This window comes from Thamnophis sirtalis, unplaced genomic scaffold (genome assembly GCF_051295495.1).
Source record: "Thamnophis sirtalis isolate CommonGarterSnake01/CBP01778 unplaced genomic scaffold, rThaSir2_p1.2 scaffold_3, whole genome shotgun sequence".
In the NCBI taxonomy this organism is placed as follows: Eukaryota; Metazoa; Chordata; class Lepidosauria; order Squamata; family Natricidae; genus Thamnophis; species Thamnophis sirtalis.
In genome coordinates, this window is record NW_028261383.1 from 170,910,876 (window position 1) to 170,933,576 (window position 22,701).

Below are 22,701 nucleotides of genomic sequence, written 5' to 3' on the forward strand. Positions count from 1 at the left end.
GTAGAACCGGTTCGTCAAATCTACCGAACCTGTTAGAAGAGGGTTCCACCAGTGGACCCGGAAAGCAGGCCACACCTACAGAAGAGGTTCCAAAAACTTTGGAAACCCACCACTGGTCCTTGGATATGATTATTCTACACTATCATGCTCCTATTTATAAAACTCAGTGCCTCTGTGAAAGGTAAGGATGACTACTGCGTTTGTGGTGCAATCAGAACATTGCGTGTGTTGAAGTTGTTTTAACGCAAACCAAAGATGCCTTTTAAAAAACAAGTTTACATCCTATTCTTATGCAGGCCAGTGCTGTGTGTGTGGTAATTTAAGGTGGTTCTGACAAGTGTCGTCGGCATCTTCATATCCGGTCACATGGACGGCAAGGCACTCCCATCCGGTCACATGGGTGGCAAACCACTCCCACAAAGGAGGCCACACCCACAGAGTAGGTTCGAACAATTTTTGAAACCCACCACTGCTTCAGATGATCACTCATGCCCTAGTCACCTTATGATTGGACTATTGCAGTGTGCTGTACATGAGGCTGCCCTTGACGAGATTCAGAAACTACAACTAGATCATGATTCAAAGGTCCAGGCAGTAAAGGAGGCTTGTAACTATGCTCATGTGCGTTCATTGTTTCCAAGTTATATACGTTACGTTGGCTTGAATTGAGTGCATTTCAAGATGCTGATCACCTATAAAGCCCATTGTGGCGTAGGATTAGGTTACTCGAAGTAGAACCTGTCTCCAATTGTTTTTGCTCATCCAGTATGATTGCACAGTGTCTGCATGCTCTGGTTCCTCCAGTTATATGTCATATTACAAGTCAAGGAAGTATGTCTTAGCAGTTAGCAATAGCAGTTAGACTTATATACCGCTTCATAGGGCTTTCAGCCCTCTCTAAGCGGTTTACAGAGTCAGCATATCGCCCCCAACAACAATCCGGGTCCTCATTTTACCCACCTCGGAAGGATGGAAGGCTGAGTCAACCCTGAGCCAGTGAGATTTGAACAGCCGAACTGCAGAACTGCAGTCAGCTGAAGTAGGCTGCAGTGCTGCATTTAACCACTGCGCCACCTCGGCTCTTTTGTCTTTTCTCACAAATGAAGGCAAATGTGTGTTTTTTTTTCCTATTGCAATTCATCTGTTCGGGAACAACTTCCTCCACCCTTAAATCAGAGGTCACCAATCCCCAGGCCACAGCTCGTTGCTGAGCCAAGGTGTGTTGGGAACCGGGCCGTGCAGGCAGCGGGTGAGCATGCAAGCACATGAAGTTGAATTTGTGCAAGTGGCTCACACATGCACAAAACCACCAGTCCATAGAGCTGGAAAGGTTGGGGACTGCTGCTTTAAATGGTTCACAACAGGGGTGGGTTTCAACTGGTTCGCGGCGGCCCCTGCGAACCGGTTGGTCGGTGAATCTGGAAGTAAGTAACTTCCGGGAACGGCGAAGGGCCCACCCGCGCACCCGCGCCCGCTCCTTACCCGGTTTTGATGAGTTCTGCACTTCCACGCATGCGCAGGATGCATACAGCGCCTGCGCGATCCTCCAGGAGCAGCTGGAGCATTGCACAGAGGCTAGTACGCACACGTGCGCTGTGTGTGCGCATGCACACGCCACATGCATGCACGAGGACGCCGCACACGTGCGCGAGGACGCCGCCGGCCTCGTTCCAACTGAACCAGTTGGAACGGGGCGAGAAACCCACCCCTGGTTGACAAGTCTCTGAAAACCTGGATATTCTCCCAGATCGAGTGTCAAGATGTTTGCAAAGACCTTGTTGATTTTTTTTTCTTGGGCATTTTTTTAATATGTTTTTTTTTTCTGGCTGGACATGTTTTTTTTTTAAAATTATGCTTTTTTTAGTAAATGGTAAATTGCCCAAATAGTCCCCACTTAGTTCTCCTGGTCTGGATTACAGGTGGTTCTTATATGTTGCATAGCAACTACAATTAAGACTCGCTTGATAAGTGCCTGATCGCTAGATGGAAAATTAAAGCACTGTAATAGGCCTACATCCTTACTTCCCCTTAAAAAAATTAAGTGAAGCAGCATAGTTACTAACCCAAAAAATCATGGCTGTGACTTGCAATTTTATTTCTACCTTAACGATTAACTCTGCTTGTCACAAGCCGGTTGAAAAGCATTTTAATGGGGATCACATGACCACAGGATGCTGGGATGATTGTAAATTATAGTAGTAAAAGGTTTTTTCCCCCCACCATATCTGCTAACACAATTTAAGGCGTGAGGCAGTCAGCGACTACCTGTGATATTGTACAGGTAGTCCAGTGATGGGATTCAAATAATTTAACGGTGTTACTAATTTAACAATTGCAGTGATTCACTTAGCAAATTTGGAAAGAAAAGTCACAAAATGGGGCAAAACTCACTTAACAAATGTGTCATTTCTCAACATAAATTTGGGGCTTCAGTGTGGTCAGAAATTGAGGACCTCCTGTATTAAACAAAGCAAGACTCTATAAAAAAGGGACGTCAGAAGACGTTAATTAGCAGAACGAAGTGAAAATGGGATAAAAAGGGGAACACTTCTAAGAAGCTGGGAAGTAAAAAATGAATGCCACAAGCATGATGTGATAGAAACACAGCGTGTGTCTCACGTGGCTGATAACCTGGTCTCTACAGAAGAGGTAATTTTAAAAACTTCAGAGCGAATCCATAAAGAGGGTAGAAAGAGGCTGAAGGAGTGTGTGTGGGGGGGGATTTCCTAAACCCCATTGAATCCAGAGGAGGGAAGAGAGGGAGGGAGGGAGGGAGGGAGAGAGAGAGAGAGAGAGGGAGGGAGGGAGGAGGGGGGATTTCCTAAACCCCATTGAATCCAGAGGAGGGGAGAGAGAGAGAGAGAGAGAGAGAGAGAGAGAGAGAGAAAGAGGGAGTGTGTGCACAGGAGGGGGGATTTTCTAAAAGTCCCATTGAATCCAGAGGGGGAGTGTCTGTGTGTGTGTTTGTGTGTGTGTGTGTGTGTGTGTGTGTGTGAGAGAGAGAGAGAGAGAGACTATCACTAAGTGTTGTAGCTTATGATTCTTGATGAATGTATTCTATTTTTTTTTTTTATGTACACCGAAGACAAATTCCTTGTGTGTCCAATCACACTTGGCTAATAAACTATTCTACTCTACTCTACTCTACTCTACTCATTTCTATTTCAATTCTAATAAGGAGTTTAGCTTCTCTCTCTTGAAAATGTAAGCTAGCATAATGCAAGCTAGCTTTAGCTTTCAAACAGTTCATTTAGTGACCAAAGTTACAATGGCATTGAAAAAAGTGACTGATGACCATTTTTCACACTTAGCGACCATTTTTCACACTTAGCGACCGTTGAAGCATCCTCATGGTCACGTGATCAAAATTTTGATGTTTGGCAACAGATTCATATTTATGATGCTTTCAGTGTCCTGGGGTCATGTAATTGCCTTGTGTGACCTTTTGACAAAATATAAAATTTTTAATCAACCCCCACCCACCCACCCCCCGGTCAATGGTGTCCCTCTTTACCAATCTGAAAATCTGGTCACCTTATGTAGGCTGTTCCAGGTAAAGCTGCCTTTTGCAATTGACTGGTGAGACTTTTGTCAATGCCGATGGCGTTATTATCGGATTCTGGATGTTCAGTTGCAAACAACCAGACGAATTTGCCTATCCCACTTCTCAGACAATGAAAGCCGCATATCATACAGTGGTTAACACTTTAATGTTAATGTTAATGCTTTAATAGTTAATGTTTTAATGTAGTCAATGCTTTAATGTATGCACGTTGCTGGCGAAATGGTTTCTGAATCTCCCGCCCAATGATCTCTTTGGGGGAGTCATGTGAGCACACCACACCCAGGAGGCGCCGGCTGATAAAATACCCGCCGTTGCTATCTCTGCAGACGCATCCTGCTATCTTGGAGGGCGGCGTATAGGCGGCCTTCCACCTCTCGGTCCAAACTCTGCTTAGCCACTCGGCATTTGCTAGACCAGTGTTTCTCAACCTTAGCAACTTGAAGATGTCCGGACTTCAACTCCCAGAATTCCCCAGCCAGCTGGCTGGGGAATTCTGGGAGTTGAAGTCCGGACGTCTTCAAATTGCCAAGGTTGAGAAACACTGTGCTAGGCAGATAGCAGCACTCGTCTCTCAGAGCGCATGCCCCAAGGGGTGAAGAGCGTTCCGAAATGTCGCCGCGCATGCGCCGCTCAGACGATCGCTCCGGGGGGAAACGACCGCGTCACGGCTTCTCCTGCGACGGACTCGACCGAAAGAAGGTCGGTAAAAGGGGAAAGCAGGCCACCGGCGGCGAAAAAGGAACGACGTCTGGAAAACCGCGGGGGCCTATCAAACGTACTTTCCCCACGTGGGGGGGGTGGGTGGTGTTGGTTTTAACCTAAGGCGGTATCTTTCCCTTCGATTGCTTCCCGGGGCCAGCCAATCCGCGTTGGGATCATCCAAATGAGCGAGGCAGCTCCTGCCCCCATTGGCCAGCCCTCGATCGCCGCCGACCAATCAGAGGGAGCTGCGCAGGGTTCTCGCGCTGAGGCGGTTGGAAAAGGCCGTTTCCCTGGCGCCCTTCCCCCACCCGACTTCTTCTCCTCCTGCCGCGCCGCCGCCGACGACGGTTGGGCAGACTCGCGGCTCTTTGCCCGCCCTTTTCGGGTTTGGTTCTGCCGTTGGGGCCGGAGTTGAATTACCATGAGCGAGGGCGGTGAGGACTGGGCTCCGCCGTCCCCTAAGCAGCGGCGCTTAGACCCGGTTTGTCAACTGCAGAAGGAGACGGAGGCAGCCCAAGCGCTGGCCGAAATGACGGCTTGGGGCGGCGGGAGCTTTGAAACCCTCAACCAGCAGGGGGCGCACGGAAGCGCCTCCGCCAAACCGAGGAGCCTGGAAACGGCCGGCCAACAGGGGGCGCGCGAAACCACCGGCCCCGCGGCCGGGGAGCGGAGCGCTTCGGCGGGGCAAAGTTTGGGGGCTCGGCACGGCCGGGCGAAGGGCGACGGGGAGGCGTCCTCCGACGAGGACCAAGGAAGCGCAGCGGGGGGCGTGGAGCCCGCCAGGGCGAAGCGGAGGAACGCGGAAGCCGCCGTCGTCGGGGCGAGCGACGACTACGAGGATGGCCGGGAGGCCAAGAGGAAGAGGAAGGACGCCAAGGAGAGGCGCAGGGCGGCCGAGGTAGCAGCCGAAGCAGCGGAGGACGAGTGCTCCGTCATTTCGGTGGGGGAGGAAGAGGAGGACGACGACGAGGAGGAGGAGGAGGAAGAAGAGGAGGAAGAGGGGGGGAAACGCCAACCCGCTCGCAAAACCGAGCAGTACTTGGAAGCCCTGGAGGCTGTGCAGCTGGAACTGGAAGCTGTCAACCAGCAGGCCAACCGTGCCTTTGCCCAGCTCAAAGCCAAGTTCAGTCACATGCGGCGGCCGCATCTGGAGCGACGCAACGTCATCATCCAAAACATCCCCGGTTTCTGGGTCACCGCTGTATCCTATCGTTGCTACTAGGTGTTGGGAAAGGGTTGCTAGAAATGGGAGGAAAATATAGCAGTTAGTTAGCAGTTAGACTTATATACCGCTTCCTAGGGTTTTCAGCCCTCTCTAAGCGGTTTACAGAGTCAGCATGTCGCCCCCACAGTCTGGGTCCTCATTTCACCCATATCGGAAGGATGGAATAGCAATAGCAATAGCAGTTAGACTTATATACCGCTTCCTAGGGTTTTCAGCCCTCTCTAAGCGGTTTACAGAGTCAGCATGTCGCCCCCACAGTCTGGGTCCTCATTTCACCCATATCGGAAGGATGGAATAGCAATAGCAGTTAGACTTCTATACCGCTTCCTAGGGTTTTCAGCCCTCTCTAAGCGGTTTACAGAGTCAGCATATTGCCCCCAACAATCCGGGTCCTCAATACTGGTCCAGTATTGGGAACAACATTTTGAAGCTGTGTTAATACTGAGTTGGTCATTAATCCAGGCACCAATGGGTTAATGCCACATCCTTCCTTTGCAAAATATTTCATTAGGGGCTACGCTCAAAAGAAATAAGCGGAGAGAGCAAATGTGTGGAGTTTGGGTTCTTTGGGGGCAGAGCATACTTCGGTACATGGCAATGCTGCATGTAGGTTTAGAATGTCTGCTTGCATTATATGTGTATCCTGCCCTCTTTCTGAAAAGTTTGGAATAGTTTTGAGTGTTTTTTTTTCTCCTTGACATTAACTTTGCAGTTTCTCAACCATCCTCAGCTTTCAGCCATGATCAATGACCGGGATGAAGACATTTTGAGCTATATGACTAATCTGCAGGTGATTTCAACAAAGTTGTGCTTGTGTTTGTGTGGTGTATGTTGGAGGTGGTGACCCTTTGGGAGCTGTATGCAACTAAATTTCATTTTAACGTATGCCAATTAGTGTACATTTAAAGAGACAAAGTTAGTCTAAGTCTAGAAACTAGCTTGAAATTGAATTGATGAACTCTCAGGCTAACAGCAATAGCAATAGCAGTTAGACTTATATACCGCTTCATAGGGCTTTCAGCCCTCTCTAAGCGGTTTACAGAGTCAGCATATCGCCCCCACAGTCTGGGTCCTCATTTCACCCACCTCGGAAGGAATAAGGGCGAATAATAATAAGCTGAGAGTAATAATTATTTGCATCCTAACATTTTTCCAGACCCTGTGACAGTACCTTGGTAATGTTATGGTTATGGTGTTCTTTGATACGTAGGTTGTGGATTTCACCCATGCAAAGTCAGGCTGCAAGATCAAGTTCTACTTCAGCAGCAATCCCTATTTCCAGAATGAGGTCATTGTGAAGGAGTTCCAGTGTGGTTCCTCTGGTATGCACAAGGGGACAGAGTTTTGAGGGATGAAAGGTCAGATTTGACATGCATTTCTTTACAGCTGTATGGTTTTTCCCCCATCCTTTTCAGGGAGATTAGTTTCTCATTCTACACCAATTCGCTGGTGGCGTGGCCAGGATCCACTAGCTCATGGCCAGAAGAACTTTGAAATGAGCCGCAGCTTCTTCAGTTGGTTCTGTGACCATAGCTTTCCTGCAGGAGATCGCATTGCTGAGGTGGGATTATACTGCATACCACTGATGAGAACTTGCTCCCCAAATGTTGTTCAAGCCTCAGCATCCACCATTGTCAGCACTGGTGGGCTGCACCCTCTAAAAGGTTTGTTGCATCCGTATGCCCTTTTACCTGTCACGCTCTTCTTTTTCTCTAGATCATCAAAGAAGACCTGTGGCCCAATCCACTTCAGTACTACCTGATGGGGGAAGGTGGTGAAAATGGTGAAGAAGACAGGTAAGAATTAGGCAGTTACGTGGTTCCTTGTTATGGAGATTATAGTATGAGTGATATTTTTGGCAAGAATCTAAGCCTGCCATTGTGTGTGGATGTAGATTTTTGTCTAGGTTTGTGGCAGCAGGACGTAGGAGGAGAGAACTAAAGAGACGTAGGAGAAGTGGACTTCATGAAGACAGGGCTTCGTGGTATACAGCTGGGAAGTCCGCAGAAGATGATAGATAAATGGTGATACACTCCCTCCTTCCCTTATGTTTAGTGAGACAGAAAATGGTGATGACTTTGTTGTGATTGTGGATGATGATGGCGAAGATGAGGAAGATGGGGTGGCAGATGTCCATGAGATCATAGATGAAGAAGAGACTGGGCAAGGTAAGTCATGGTGAAATACAACTGCTCCTGATAAAATGATATAGCCTTTGGATCTGAAATGCAGAATAATTATGAGTCATCCAGAGTTTGCTATAAGATGGGCAGCTATTTAAATGTTTTAAGTAGGCAAATAAACAAACAAATAGATAAATAAATAAATACATGTTGATACAGGTAATCCTTGACTTATAACAATTGAGCTCAAATTTTCATTGCTAACATAGTTGTTAAGTGAGTTTTGCCCCATTTTATAACCTTGTAAAATGAATCACTGCAGCTATTAGTAACATGGTTGTTAAATGAATCTGGTTTCCCCATTGGCTTTGCTTGTCAGAAGGTTGCAAAAGGTGATCAATAACACCAGGATACTGCAACCGTCATAAATATGCCAGTTGCCAACTGGCCAAATTTTGACCACGTGACCATGGAGATACTGCAATGGTTGTAACTGAGAAAGAGTAATAAGTTACTCTTTTTAGTGCCATTGTAACTTCAGCCAATCGCTAACCAAATGGTTGTAAGTTGACGACTAGCTGTTCTTTGCTCTTCATTTCTAAAGGCTCAGAGCAGCTAACAATCAGGGACATCATAAAAGGAGGAACTTCTCAATAAAAATAATACATTCATAGAAAAACAAGAAAAATCTTAACACCACAAGAAATAAGAAAAAACATACAAAATCAAATGTATTCCTATACTGTATTCAAAGCAGGTCTTCCTCCTGGGCTAAGTGGGGAAAGCCATTAATGGTTTTCCTGAAATCCAGAAAAGAAAGTGTAGAGCAAGGAATTTAAAATTTGTGGGAACAATGAGTAAAACGCCGAATGGTAGAAGACCTTAAAGGTGACAGTCAGCCCTTTGAATCCCACTAGAAGCTAATTGGCAGCCAATGCAGGCCCTGAAGCAGTGTGGTCACTGAGGTATAATGATAAATACCTGCATAGGTTGCTGCATTTTGCCTCAGTAATAGCTTTTGAACGCTTTTCAAAGCCTCATATAGCATGCACTACAGTAAACCAAATTAGAGGTGACTGGGACAATGGGTGACTATGAGCAAAGATCCCTAATTGGGCAATAGCCTTTCTTTTCATAGTTGCCAACAGCTACTTGTGCAAAAGCTTTGATTCAGCAGGACTACCAATTTGCCCCCCACCTCTGAGCAGGGACAAATAGCCTTACTTCAGAGCCAAGGATGATGTCCTGAAGTCATTGGCCTACAGACTTAAAGTTGTTCCCTCTATGAAGAATTCAGTTAGAGTCCATTCCTAGGTTGAGAAATTCTAAGCACTGAGTCAGCACTTCTATGGCATCTGTTTGATGATATCTGTATATAACTAGACAACATAGATACCTAATCTTTGAGTCAGTGACCTCTCCCTGCAGTTTCATGTAGATTAAAGGAAAGTGGGGAGAAGAAATCAGAGACGTCCAAGCAGATTTCCTCCGGCTCCATTGACTGGAATCAACCTTATTAGGAAAGAGAAACACCACTGAAGAACAATGTCTCTCCACCTCACCCACCCCCCACCCCAAAAAATCCCTGAGCCAGCCCAGAAGGATACCAAGATTAATGGTATCAAAGGCCACTGAGAAATAAAGGAGGATTCTGTCATTTAAATATTGGAAAGATGGGTAAGGAGGGAGTATTTTTCATCAGCTGCTTCAAATATTGACGCATCTCATTTACTAACACAGGTGAAGTGGTAGAAGAGGTATTAAGTGGCCAAGAAGATGATATTGCTGGATCCAAGTCCTCCCGAGAGGAGCCAGATGGGAAGGATTCCGAGGTGGAAGAAGATGGCTAGATCAGCTTCTAAAAGAACAGTGTATCTGGTTGGACTTTACTGTGGGGACCTCAGTGGCACTTTGATGCTGACCAATTGCACTCGGACGTGGCAAAAGATGGGGTGTATCAGCAGCGGTCACATAGATTATTTTGTATCTTTATTTATTGTATTGACTGCATTCCTCTCTCTGCCCTTTTGGGGGCACTATGTGCAAGCACCCTCTTAATTGTTTGATGCTTAGCATCTTCTCCTACCTGCCTGTGTGGGGGCTGTACGCTTCTTTGCCCTGTCCCCTGGTGGCTACTCAGGGTCTTGTCTGCCCAGAGGCCTTTTTAAAACAGCTCAGGGTTTCCTTTTCCCATTCAGCATTATTAAGCTGCTGGCTTTTCGCACCTTCCCTGAACTTCTGCTTATAAGGATTCTACTCCCCCTGTATATATTTTAGCTTTAGTATGCCTGCTAGCGGCCGACCAGTGCCTCATGCCATCGAAACATAATCCCAGCCTTGCTTTTCCCACGCTGAGGATCGGGCCTAACCAATTGGGACTCATCCATTGCCAACGCAGGGCTCTGCCATTCAAACTGACTTTGTCATAGCTCCTGTTAATCTAAATGGCAACCTTGCACCCATTGGCTTAGCTGAAGCAATAATAACTCTCTGGTTGCGCACAGTATTTTCCTTGGGGTTGTTAATGCAAGGAAAAGGGCTGTGATGATGGCTTATTCTTGTGTTTGATACGTGCTCCAGTACATGAAAGTAATGGCAAGATGTTTCTAGCAACAACGTGTATATGTGTTATATTTACGTTTACATACCATGCTTGTTGGGATTAATTTTTGATATTGCTAATTTTTTGTTAGGTTCCTAACATGTTCCAAGAAAATAATCTCATTTCTCAGAAAAAATTAGCAATATCAAAAATTAATCCCAACCCCAATAAGATCCATCAGCTGATGCAACATGAACTTTTAACCCTTCATCTTAAATTTTTTGCTGTCTAAATTCATCAGGGTTGACTTCCCATCTTGTTGATGTTCTTTACCACATTCCTGTCTTTGTACAGCTTCATAAAAGGATGCATGAATTATATTTAGGTGAATCTTCAACTCTATCATACCCACTTCCAGAATCAGTGAAAGGAAGAACTATTCTGTCCAGCACATTTTCTTCTGGACTTAAGGCAGAAGCGTTAGATGATCCAATAGTGCTATATATTTGGGTCCTGGAAGACAGCAGTAACTCCTCTTCTTGGTTTACATCATGAAATACAGAGAGGACCATTTCCTTCATCCTTGAAGAACTTGGAAGATGATAACTCGGGCTTAGTATTTTGGGGTCTGCTGTATCATTACAATTTGGGGAGACAAAATCTTGACTAGGTGAGGGTCCTGTTATGCTTTCTGTGAATTCCTCAACAGAAAATGTTGAAGAAACGGAAAACATTTCTAAATACTTCTTGGGTGAGTCTTCCTTAGATGAACAATCTAGAATAGTATGAGTATTAAGAAGGGTCCGTTTAGGATGGGGATACTCAACTGGAATTTTTCTATGGTTTGGCAGATAGCTTGGCAACATCTCCCTCTGAACATTTGACTCTGGGAATCTAAGGCCTAGACTTTCACAAAGGGAGGTTTCAGAGATAAAAACTTCATCAGAAAGACATTCTAGAGTAGAAAGACCAAGGTGATCAGGAGGAAGGAGAGCCATTCATATCATTGCTTGGTGAGAGGGGAGCCAAACAAGATATCTCTCCTCCATGTTGATTCTTCGAAACCTGGGGAGTTTACAGCAAGACAAGGCCCTTGATGAAGGTCTTACGGCTACATCGAATAGGTGTGATAGAAATCTCTTCTTTCTTCAAAGGAAGGTTGGTATGGGTCAAAATCTCTTTTCCAAAAACAGAAGCCTGCTGATGGAACAAGGAATTCGACCAGCACAGCAACAAGCTCTAGCAGAGAGAGTCGGCCTGAGTTGTTCCTTGACAATAGGGGTTGAATAGCAGGTTGGAATGGGAGTTGTTATTGCATTCTGAGGTGACTTCTTAGGTCTCAGCTGGGAAGAAGTATTGTTGGAGCTGTGAGCTGCTTTCCAGGGCTGTGCGACACCTGATTTGGGAGTTTTTGAAGGGTCAGATTTGGTTGGAGCCTCCTGGCCCATCTGAGGGTTTTTCTTGCCATGTGGCTCATCATCTTGCTGGCAAACAGTACAGAGCAAAATATTGTTCTATTTTTTCTTCCTCTGGCTAGCATGAGACACCATGAAATTTTCTTTTACCCGTGTATATGTGATTTTATGCTCCGGTGTTCTTTATGTATAACTGCAGACAAATTTCCTAGCAATGTTTCCTAAAGCATCATACCCAGTTGGATTTGCCCATTCCCTATACCCCACAGAGGCTGTTCTATGCAATGCTACTGATATTTGTAGAAAGGCAACCATTTTCCTTGGCTGATTATTTTGTATATTTCGTATCAGGACTTTGTACTTTTTTTATTATAAAAAAAGCACTTAATGTACAAAGCGCTTTCCAACTTGGCGTGTGACTGTTTTATTTTGGACATCTATAGCCTCATATACTGTGCTCACAATGCATGTGTAAGTGGGGGTATACGGACAAATTATACTATATATGCTTTACTCTGTTACAGTTTTGTTTCTGTTCAGGAGAACTAGCATGGAGTTAATAGTGAAGGAAGAATATGAGTTATGAAAGAAAAAAAAATGAATATGACATTTTGCATTACATGCAGTCCTCAATTAGCGATTGTAATTGGGATCAACTGAGGATATTTAATACATCCCGAAAAATACATCTGACTGCTTGAATAAGTCAAAAATTGGTTACAAAACAAAATAACAAATTTACTCTTTTCCATAGCTTGAAATACACTTTTCCCATTTGAAAGGTTGTCTTTTATAATTTGTATTAATACGATTTATGAATAGAGTGTCGTTTTTAAGCATGTGTGTGGAACTTCATGGCTAGTGAATAATTAAGTGCATTTATTACTGGCACATCCTGTTCTCTATAATGGTTTATTTCATTTTAACTTTGCGCATCCCTGACTAGAAAAATCTATTGTTCTACTACTATATCAATGATAGATACTATAGCTTACCAATTCAAATTTAGCAGCTGTCATTCGTACATCTATATGTCCTGAAATCAGTTGCACAGATCAAACTCATTGTAAATGAAAGCTGCAGCGATCGCACTCTCTAACTGCTCTCGATTTGCACAGTTTTCCAGTGTCGGAATAGGTCCCCTTCAATCATCATCACCTGTTTCAGAGTTTCTTGATGTCTAATAATTTTACACACCCTCCCCAGGGAGCGATTGAGTTAGCTGAACTCTCTCTTAGAGGCTCTCTTGCAAAAAAGAATAACAGCGTCCTAAATGCTGTCTGTGTAAGATTGCGCTCTGAAGTCCTGGCCCAAGATAAAAAAAACCAGCCCTTTTGCCAAATGAAGAGGATCTTCATCAAGATCTGGCTGGACGTAGATGCGAGGACCATAAAACCAAAGAAGAAGGGGGCTCTGGGGCTACAGGTAGGATTGGGTAACACAAAGCCAACCTTGAAGGACCATCAATCAACTGACCGCCACTTCCGCTTCCGCCCCTCTGGGAGGCGGGGCCTGAGTCGATGCTTTGCAGGGCATCATGGCGGCGGCGGCGTTGAGGAGCCTGAAGGTAATAAACGGGCGAGACCATGTGGGACGCCGCGCCTGGACTCGGCTACGGAGGGAGCGGGGAGGATTCATGTTAACACCACGGAAGACCGCAGCAGGGAAGGAGAAATTGTGGGAGACCGTCCTCGAGTAGAGAAAGGGACCAGAGGATTTAATCCCCAGTCTTGGGAGGATCTGAAGAACACGTTTCATTTTAGAATCCGGAGTTTCCTATGTTCCGGCAATTATCCTAAGGAATAATGTGCCAGAGTAGTTAAATGCAATGCAATCGCAGCAAATGCAATACGTACGGCACAGGTCAGCTTCAACTGCAGAAAAATTTCAAGCATTTTCCCTAATCTTTCCTAGATTAAATATCAGATTAAATACTGTGCAACGGTGCTTTTCTTTTCCAAAAGGCAACTGGCCTTTCTTGGTGTTTTCTTTGCAAAACGTTTCACTTCTTGGATGAGAAGCCAAATCCAAGGAAAGTCCAGCTGCCTTGGAAAAGCATATGTGGGACCACCGTGACCCTGGATAGTTGAGAATCTCCATAGATCAAATCCTGCCACTGCCAAGAAGGGTTCTTCCAACTGAATACATATTTGGTAAAACATTTTTTTTTTTAAGTTTTATTTGGCATTTATAGGCCGCCCTTTTCCCTGAGGGGACTCAGGGCGGCTTACAACTTGTGGAGGAAATATGGAGGAAACCACCTCTGATACCTGTCTGAAAGTTATGTTTTTCTGCCCTTCAACTGTTCAGCCTCAGGCTGAACAAATGCAAATAAAAGCACGTGCACGCACACGCATGCACGCACACACACGGCAAGGGTTTATGGAGTTAGTTTTTGTTTCTCATTCAGACAGTTTTGCTGGGAAAATAGTCATTTTACAAACTGACCACTTTTCTGCACTAAACCTGTCCAGGAAGAAAGTGTTTTCCCAAATGGTCACATGAGGCAGTTCTGTTACCATTGTTTCCTGGAGAGAAAGACCCAGAGCAGAGGAGTGGAAGGAGGACTTGAAAGTCATTACTCTTGCTTTTCTCTGAAGCAAAGAAACTAGAAGAAAGAGCAAAATTTTATTTTTGAAATACTGGACTGCCTTTAATACTGAGGGAAGTCCAGAGGTACATATCTAGTTATGAGACACATGGGATTGTATTGCATTACCAATTGTTCTGCCTGTGAAGTCTGTAGTTATTTTATTTCCCACTCTCTCGGCCTTTCAGAAAGCCACTAAAACCTGGCTGTTCCAGCAGGCCTGGGGCTGTTGACCCCAAAATACGGTCCAGCCCCATCTAGAATGGAGTGTATGGTGTGTTGTTTTTTAAATCTATCTTTTCTTTCTCTGTATTTTATTTTTGATTTTATTTCTGTATTGTAAGACGCCCGGAGTCCTACGGGATTGGGCGGCATATAAATGTTATTAAATTCAAATTCAAATATCCAACACACTTTCCTTCTCCTATTTTCTCCACAACAATACCCCTGTGGGGTAGTAATCTTCTTTTTTTCTTTACCCACCAGGGCATGGTTGGCTTTGTGACCGGTGGGGCTTCTGGGCTGGGCCGTGCCACAGTGGAACGATTAATACAACAGGGAGGCAGTGCTGTGATTGTGGACCTGCCAACGTCTGATGGCGAACGGATGGCCAAGTCGCTGGGAGACAGATGCATCTTTACTCCAGCTGATGTAAAGATTGTTTGATGGGGAGCTGGGGTTTTCTCCCCAGGTGTGAGTAAGGGATGTGGAAAAAGAATACAACAGTGGATTTCGATCACACTCTCAAAACTCTCTTTATTCAGGTAACGTCAGAGTTAGATGTGAAGGCTGCACTGGCCACAGCAAAGGAGAAATTCGGACATATAGATATGGGAGTGAACTGTGCTGGGGTTGCAGTGGCATTCAAGACGTACAATGTGCATAAAGACCATTCTCATAATTTGGAGGACTTCCAGAGAGTCATCAACGTGAGTATGTTATGGGACAGACACCTTGGCTCATTATACGTTTGTTGTTTGATCGTATTCCAACTACTTCCAATTTATTATTTTTTAAATTAACCTGGCTGCCTTAACAATAAAAAACAACCGAGAGATAATCATCAGCTGAGGTAAAAATTGAACCATCACAAACATTGCATATATAATGGAGGGATGCTGACAGCCTCTGCCACACATTGGGATTCTCAAGCTCAATGACAAAACCATGCCTTGCTATAGGCAAGTGGGGTTTGGGACCAGTGTGATCTTTTGGGGGGGATGGTCTTCCAAAGGATGGGTACCATAACAGAATAAACACTTTTCCTGGCAGATAGTGATTCTTAATCAACAGACTCAGAACACGGATCTCCTGCCAGACCTTATTGTATTGTATTGTATTGTATTTGGTTTATTTGTAAGCCGCCCTTCTCCAGGAGGGACTCAGGGTGGCGAACAACTCAAAGGGGAAAGGGAACATAAACAACAGTACACATAATTAAAATACACGAAAATCACACAGCCATACCAGTCGAGAGGGGAGGGGAACTCATCAACCCCAGGCCTGCCGGCACAGCCAGGTTTTGACGGCTTTCCGGAAGGCCTGGAGAGAGGTGAGGGTCCGGATTTCCGCGGGGAGTTCATTCCAAAGGGCCCGAGCTGCTACAGAGAAGGCCACCCCCGGGTAGTAGCCAGATGGCATTGGCTGGTGGACGGAACCGGGAGGAGGCTGACCCTGTGAGATCTGACCGGTCTTTGGGAGGTAATTGGCAGCAGGCGGAGGTAATTGGCAGCAGGTGGGGGGGGGAGCCATCTTGGCAGAAAGGACTTAGATAATTCACCAGTTAAATTGCATTAAAATTATTGTAGTGCTCCTCTTCAGGACGTTAGCCAACTAGTATGCTGTTTTCCAGAATAGTTTATTTTATGCCCTTTCCCCACCCAGTTCTTAGCTCCTTTCTACTTCTTATCATCTGAGTAAGTTTACTAGTGGTTTTAATGGCTTTTAAGCTCCAGTACACTTTTTAATGCAGGTTTTCTCCCAAACCTGCAAGTTCCTCTTCCTTGGATGTGGATGCTTTCATAATAGCTATCGAAACACTGGCAGAATTGAATTTTCTTTTAGAGGACCATTCAGAACGAAGGCATTGTATTTCCTTGGCCACTAGGAATGCAATGATCTTGCTTGGCGGTGCTGGCTTGGATGGGGGAAACATAATCAAGATTTTGAGTTCTTGGATTTCATTTGTGTTTCTCAGGTCAATGTTGTTGGGACATTCAATGTGATTCGCCTGGTTGCAAGTGTGATGAGTAAAAATGAGCCAAACTCGGATGGACAGAGAGGAGTGATTATCAACACTGCCAGCGTGGCTGCCTTTGAGGGCCAGGTAAATGCTAAGCTAAACTTTCTTTAGTCGGACTAGCTTCATAGGCAAAGGCCAGGAATCCACAATTTAAATAGAATGAATATAGATGAACATGTCAAACTTCTTACAATACAGGCGCACATCACTTAGCAACGTAAATTCCAAGCCCAAATGTGGCCGTACTTGGAGGACGATCTATATGCTCCTAGCAAGTGAGTATGTTTTATTATGTCATTTTGAGGCAATTAAACCCTTATTTTTTCATTATGCAGGTGGGACAGGCTGCCTATTCGGCTTCCAAAGGAGGGATTGTATCAATGACCCTGCCAATCGCCCGAGATCTTGCCTCTATTGGCATTCGTGTTGTTACCATTGCACCAGGTAACCAGAACCATTCTGAATCGAAGCCCTAGGAGAGAAAAGTCAACCTTTTAAAAGGTCTTCGGACTTGAGTGAACCGGCAGTAGCGATTGCCGGACCCCACCCCGATCGAAGCCTTGCAAACATACGTTTTCATAATCAAGTTTGATTGTTTCATTAATTTACTTTATTTTGTTTGGCTTAGTAGTTCAAAGGGCTCCTCAGCAATCCCTTATCAGGTCTCAGACCTCAGCAGTGCATGGTACAAGATTATTAGGAAAGTGAACTCCCTACTTAACTCCTGGAGCAGACAATACATTATGGGCTACTGCTTAATAGGGGGTGGCAATGTGTAGCACCAGGAGGAGCAGCCCTGAGCAGCATTTCTTTCTTCCAGGGCTCTTTGAGACGCCTCTACTGGGGACACTCCCTGACAAAGTTCGGACATTTCTAGCACGACAGGTGCCTTTCCCAAGTCGCCTTGGGGCTCCAGAAGAATATGCTCATCTGGTACAATGCATAGCGGAGAATCCTATGCTAAATGGCGAAGTAATACGGCTTGACGGAGCTATCCGGATGCAGCCCTGAGCCGTACCCCAAGCCTGCAAGGGGAAAAAAAAGGTTGTTCTCCTTGGATCGTAATCACAGTACTAAAATCAAGGTTGGCAAAAGAAATGATTGACATCTGACTCTAAATAAATCACTGATCAGATATTGTTCTTTTCTTTCACTTGCTGTATAAGCTCCCCCTGACGCCCCCATTACTAATAGCCATACAGAAAGCTATATTTTTTTTATGCATCTCCAATTTATTTCAACAGACTTCCCTCTAATTCTGAAAAACAGACAATTGTTTCTGGCTAAGTGTGTAACATCATGTAACAATATGATTATCCTGATTTATTAATTCGTGGTTTATCAAACCATAAATGTCCAGTTATCGACAAATGGCTATGTTGTAAACCATAGTTTGCAGTTGTTGATTGCAAAAATCACCATAAAACTTTAACTTTAACGCATGAATCTCTTGGGGTCATGATGTCTATCTTCTCTTATTGAATTTCTGTATTTTGGCAACCCAGACCCACTTCTTGGGGTGTGTGACTTTTTTCTGGGCATAGTTCCTAACATATTTAAAAGCAGGGAATGAGGTGAGAGGTAATATAAATTGCTATTTCTAGACTAAAAATACGAGATTAAAAGCAGTGTTTAATAAATGCAACTTTCAGAGCTGTACGTATTGCGAAAGTGATTTGGAAAATGCACTTTGGACTTGGTGCAAGCCCAATACTTCTCTGCTCTTCATTAAAGCAGCCTGAAAATTTGCTTTTTCGTGCTTGTGCTGAGGCCTAAAAACAGTCAGGTTGCTTTAATTAAGAGAAAAAGAAGGGGCAATTTAAATATATATTTTTAAAATCCTTTTCAAAATGCACAGAGCTTTGCCCCAATTTTTCAGGGTTTCTGAAGTGCCCCCCTCAAATGCCATATAAAAGATATATGGTAACAAATATTACTTACTCTTGGTTTATTGAACTATATGGATACATAGTTTTTTGGTCTTATGACTTTTCTCAGCTGTGACTCTGCTCATGTATTATTCATTATTCTCTCAAAGAAGAGTGAGTATAAAATGCCTCAAGATAACAAAATGCAAAGGAAACCAGGGGGAGAACAGAGAAGGAAAAACACCGGCAGCTATTGGAAGGGAAGTTCCAAAACATGGGTGGCAAGAAAATTCCAATCTTGGTTCAGGAAAATCTTTCTTTTGAAATAACATTCAAATCTTATCTGGGGATTTCACATAAGGCTCTCTTGCTCTTCTCCTTGAAGTAAGCGCATGTGCGAGGAAGATGGCTGCCTGAGCTTTTCGCTCGGGGTTGAGGAGAAAGGAAACTTCGGGAAAAAAACGACCCTCTTCTGCAGCCAGACTGCTGAAGGGCGAAGCCTGGGTAAGAGGATACTGAGAGGGTGCTGGAAAAACGAGCACCTGGAGAAACGCTGTTCGGACGGCTTTGGGCGACGCGGTATCGGGCGGTGCTGAGAAGCCTGCGGGCGGCCTCCCCCCCCTACAGATGGCGTGGGCGGCGGTTTCCAGCTGACAGATCGCCACGGCTTGCCTTCCTTGCGAGACGCCGCGGAGCCGCTGGAACGTGAAGCCTCCCCTCCCTCCTCTTGTGGACGGTGGTTCCTAGCGGATGGCAGTTCCAGCGCTGTGTTAGATTGCTGCGGTCCTGCCTTTGTTCTGCGTGGCGACGTTGAAAAGAGGGAATGGTGGCTTCTCTGGAGCAGAGTGGTTTGGTTCCAGTCATCAACCTATTTCCATATACTGATAGTTCTTGCTTACCAACTGCCTTGTTCAGTGACTGTTTACAGTTATGATAGCGCTGAAAAAAATAACTACAGTCAATGCTTGCATTTATAACTTTTATACAGTGCCAAACCTCAGTCATGTGATTGCTAGTGGTGTAGACTTCTTTCTCCAGATACCTCAAGCTGTCAAAGAAAATGTAGTCAGATTGTATGGAAATATCAGCAAGATGCGTGTGTCTGTGTGGTTTTTTTGAACTGGATCTTGGGGAAGCTCATTCTGGACAGCAGACGCTGCAAGGGAACAGGCATATTCTGGAGGCCTTTCGGGTGATACATTTCAATTGGAAGCCTTCCCAGCATGCCCAACAGTAGTTCAAAGATGGTGCTTGCAGAGCTCAACCGCAGGGGAATTCATTTCACCCTTCTGTGTAATGTTTTACCCCTGGACAACGTACTTGGCTTTCTCTGCCTCAGCCAATTCGTGGTTGTAACCGTCCAGGCTCTTCTTCAGTTGCTCACGGAAATGCTGTTCCTGCTCCTCCATCTGCATGGCTGCGCGATCCGCCAGTTCCCTCTGCCTGTCCCACTCGGCATCCCGTTGCCTTTCAAGTTGCCGAAGTCTCTGCGCGTGAAATGTGAGAACAGATCCATTGGGAGGGCAATCCCCGGTTCCCCATTTCAGCACCCCAGGAACTGAAACAGGAGATGTAAGCAAGTTATTGTACTGTACGCTCAACTTCTGCCCCGCGTTGCCACATATCTAGGCGGAGCTCACACAAACCTGAGCTTTTGAAAGGATTCGCTGAGATACAGGAGGTGTGAAGCACTTTCCAACAGTTGAAACTGCACGATGTGTAAGAATGAATTAGCTGGCTTCCAAGTTTTGTCACCGACCCCTCTCATACAATTATGGGCCAAGGAAATGTACTGACTAATAATGCCAGCCTCAAGGAAAGGGAAATATAATATACTCTAAATGAGGACTTTTATAAGACCATATTCTTTCCCCGAAATAACTGTTAGGAAAAAGATCCATTACTGAAGAGAGACAAGAGACATTTATTAGGCTGTGGTTATTATTAGGTTTATTTGTCTCCATTCTTTTTCCTTAACTGTAGATTCACAGGGCAAGTAGCCTGCGTGTTTAAGACATTGTCTAGACTAGAGCAGTGTTTCTCAATCTTCACAGAAGATTAAAGGAAAGTGGGGAGAAGGAATCAGAGACTTCCAAGCAGATTTCCTCCCGCTCCATTGACTGGAATCAACCTTATTAGGAAAGAGAAACACCACTGAAGAACAATGTCTCTCCACCTCACCCACCCCCCACCCCAAAAAATCCCTGAGCCAGCCCAGAAGGATACCAAGATTAATGGTATCAAAGGCCACTGAGAAATAAAGGAGGGTTCCGTCATTTAAATATTGGAAAGATGGGTAAAGAGGGAGTATTTTTCATCAGCTGCTTCAAATATTGACGCATCTCATTTACTAACACAGGTGAAGTGGTAGAAGAGGTATTAAGTGGCCAAGAAGACGATATTGCTGGATCCAAGTCCTCCCGAGAGGAGCCAGATGGGAAGGATTCCGAGGTGGAAGAAGATGGCTAGATCAGCTTCTAAAAGAACAGTGTATCTGGTTGGACTTTACTGTGGGGACCTCAGTGGCACTTTGATGCTGACCAATTGCACTCGGACGTGGCAAAAGATGGGGTGTATCAGCAGCGGTCACATAGATTATTTTGCATCTTTATTTATTGTATTGACTGCATTCCTCTCTCTGCCCTTTTGGGGGCACTGTGTGCAAGCACCCTCTTAATTGTTTGATGCTTAGCATCTTCTCCTACCTGCCTGTGTGGGGGCTGTACGCTTCTTTGCCCTGCCCCCTGGTGGCTACTCAGGGTCTTGTCTGCCGAGAGGCCTTTTTAAAACAGCTCAGGGTTTCCTTTTCCCATTCAGCATTAGTCTCCTATTAGTCTCCGAATCCGCTTCAAGGTGCTGGTCGCTACCTATAAAGCCCTACATGGCATCGGACCTGGGTACCTGAGAGACCGCCTCCTGCCGATTACCTCTCTCAGACCAATTAGATCGCACAGGTTGGGTCTCCTCCGGATTCCATCTGCCAGCCAATGTCGGCTGGCGACTCCCCAGGGGAGAGCCTTCTCTGTCGCAGCTCCGGCCCTCTGGAACGAGCTCCCTGTTGAGATCCGGACCCTTACTACCCTCCCGGCCTTCCGCAAAGCCACCAAGTCCTGGCTGTTCCAGCAGGCTGGGAGGAGCTGAGAAGCATCTACCTCCATAGAAATTGTGAATGTTGGTTTTGTTTTTAATATGTTGTCTTTGTCTTGTTCCCCCCTTTCCCTTGTCTTTTGTAAGCCACCCGGAGTCCTCCGGGAGTGGGCGGCATACAAGACAAATAAATAAATAATAAATAATTAAGCTGCTGGCTTTTCGCACCTTCCCTGAACTTCTGCTTATAAGGATTCTACTCCCCCTGTATATATTTTAGCTTTAGTATGCCTGCTAGTGGCCGACCAGTGCCTCATGCCATCGAAACATAATCCCAGCCTTGCTTTTCCCACGTTGAGGATCGGGCCTAACCAATTGGGACTCATCCATTGCCAACGCAGGGCTCTGCCATTCAAACTGGCTTTGTCATAGCTCCTGTTAATCTAAATGGCAACCTTGCATCCATTGGCTTAGCTGAAGCAATAACTCCTCTCTGGTTGCGCACAGTATTTTCCTGGGGGTTGTTAATGCAAGGAAAAGGGCTGTGATGATGGCTTATTCTTGTGTTCGATACGTTCTCCAATGCTCCAGTACATGAAAGTAATGGCAAGATGTTTCTAGCAACAACGTGTATATGTGATTTTATGCTCCGGTGTTCTTTATGTATAACTGCAGACCCCACAGAGGCTGTTCTATGCAATGCTACTGATATTTGTAGAAAGGCAACCATTTTCTTTCTTTTTTAAATTGAAAAATTTTAAAAACAAAGTTTTACAAATATTTACTTCCCTCTCTCCCCCCCCAACCTTCTCTCCCCCCCCCCCCGACTTCCCAGAACCAATACAAGGTATAAATCTTTAACAAAAACATGCCTAAATAAGCTTTAAAAAAAAAAGTTGATACGATCTTTCACTTGAGCTTTAACTCCTCCTTGCTAGGCTAACTCTAAACAATTTAAATTCTTTAATCATAAGCTACCTGAAATTTCTTAGTCCCGTATTTATTTTGAATATAATCAATCCATCTTTTCCAGTCCAATTTATATATGTCTCGTTTGAATGGTCCTTGGGATATGCAGATATTTTAGCCATCTCAGCTAGGTTTGTTACTTTCGATGTCCATTCTTGAATCGTAGGCAAATCTTCCTTCTTCCAGTATTGCGCCACCAAGAGTCTAGCTGTCGTTATTAAATGCAAAATCAAGTTAATCTCTACAACTGTACAATCAGTAATTATACCTAACAAAAATAACTGAGGGGTAAACTTTATCCTTTTTTTGAGAACATTTTGCATAATCCACCATATTTTTATCCAAAATGCTTTTAACCTTTTTGCAAGTCCAC

The 22,701-nt window shown here is 44.9% G+C and overlaps 2 protein-coding genes across 4 annotated transcripts; both read left to right on the top strand.

The window, feature by feature from the left end:
* Positions 1–4,196: 4,196 nt before the first annotated feature.
* LOC106552128 (uncharacterized) lies at positions 4,197–22,004 on the top strand. 3 transcript variants are annotated; one of them, XM_087710923.1, is made up of 7 exons: positions 4,199–5,468; positions 6,205–6,282; positions 6,703–6,814; positions 6,908–7,053; positions 7,209–7,288; positions 7,548–7,660; positions 20,632–22,004. In XM_087710923.1, exons 1-7 carry the CDS (start codon positions 4,689–4,691, stop codon positions 20,739–20,741), a joined length of 1,419 nt encoding a protein of 472 aa, XP_087567049.1. In that variant the 5' UTR covers positions 4,199–4,688; the 3' UTR covers positions 20,742–22,004. The 3 variants fall into 3 exon arrangements, with proteins under 3 accessions (XP_087567050.1, XP_087567049.1, XP_087567048.1); XM_087710922.1 differs by lacking the exon at positions 20,632–22,004 and adding an exon at positions 9,356–11,979 and having other exon boundaries at positions 4,200–5,468; XM_087710924.1 differs by lacking the exons at positions 7,548–7,660; positions 20,632–22,004 and adding an exon at positions 7,387–7,541 and having other exon boundaries at positions 4,197–5,468.
* On the top strand, positions 13,048–17,846 carry HSD17B10 (hydroxysteroid 17-beta dehydrogenase 10). The gene is made up of 6 exons (XM_087710927.1): positions 13,048–13,139; positions 14,649–14,813; positions 14,927–15,091; positions 16,360–16,488; positions 16,740–16,848; positions 17,225–17,846. The coding sequence occupies exons 1-6, from the start codon at positions 13,110–13,112 to the stop codon at positions 17,413–17,415; spliced, it is 789 nt and encodes a 262-aa protein (XP_087567053.1). The 5' UTR covers positions 13,048–13,109; the 3' UTR covers positions 17,416–17,846.
* Positions 22,005–22,701: the final 697 nt, after the last annotated feature.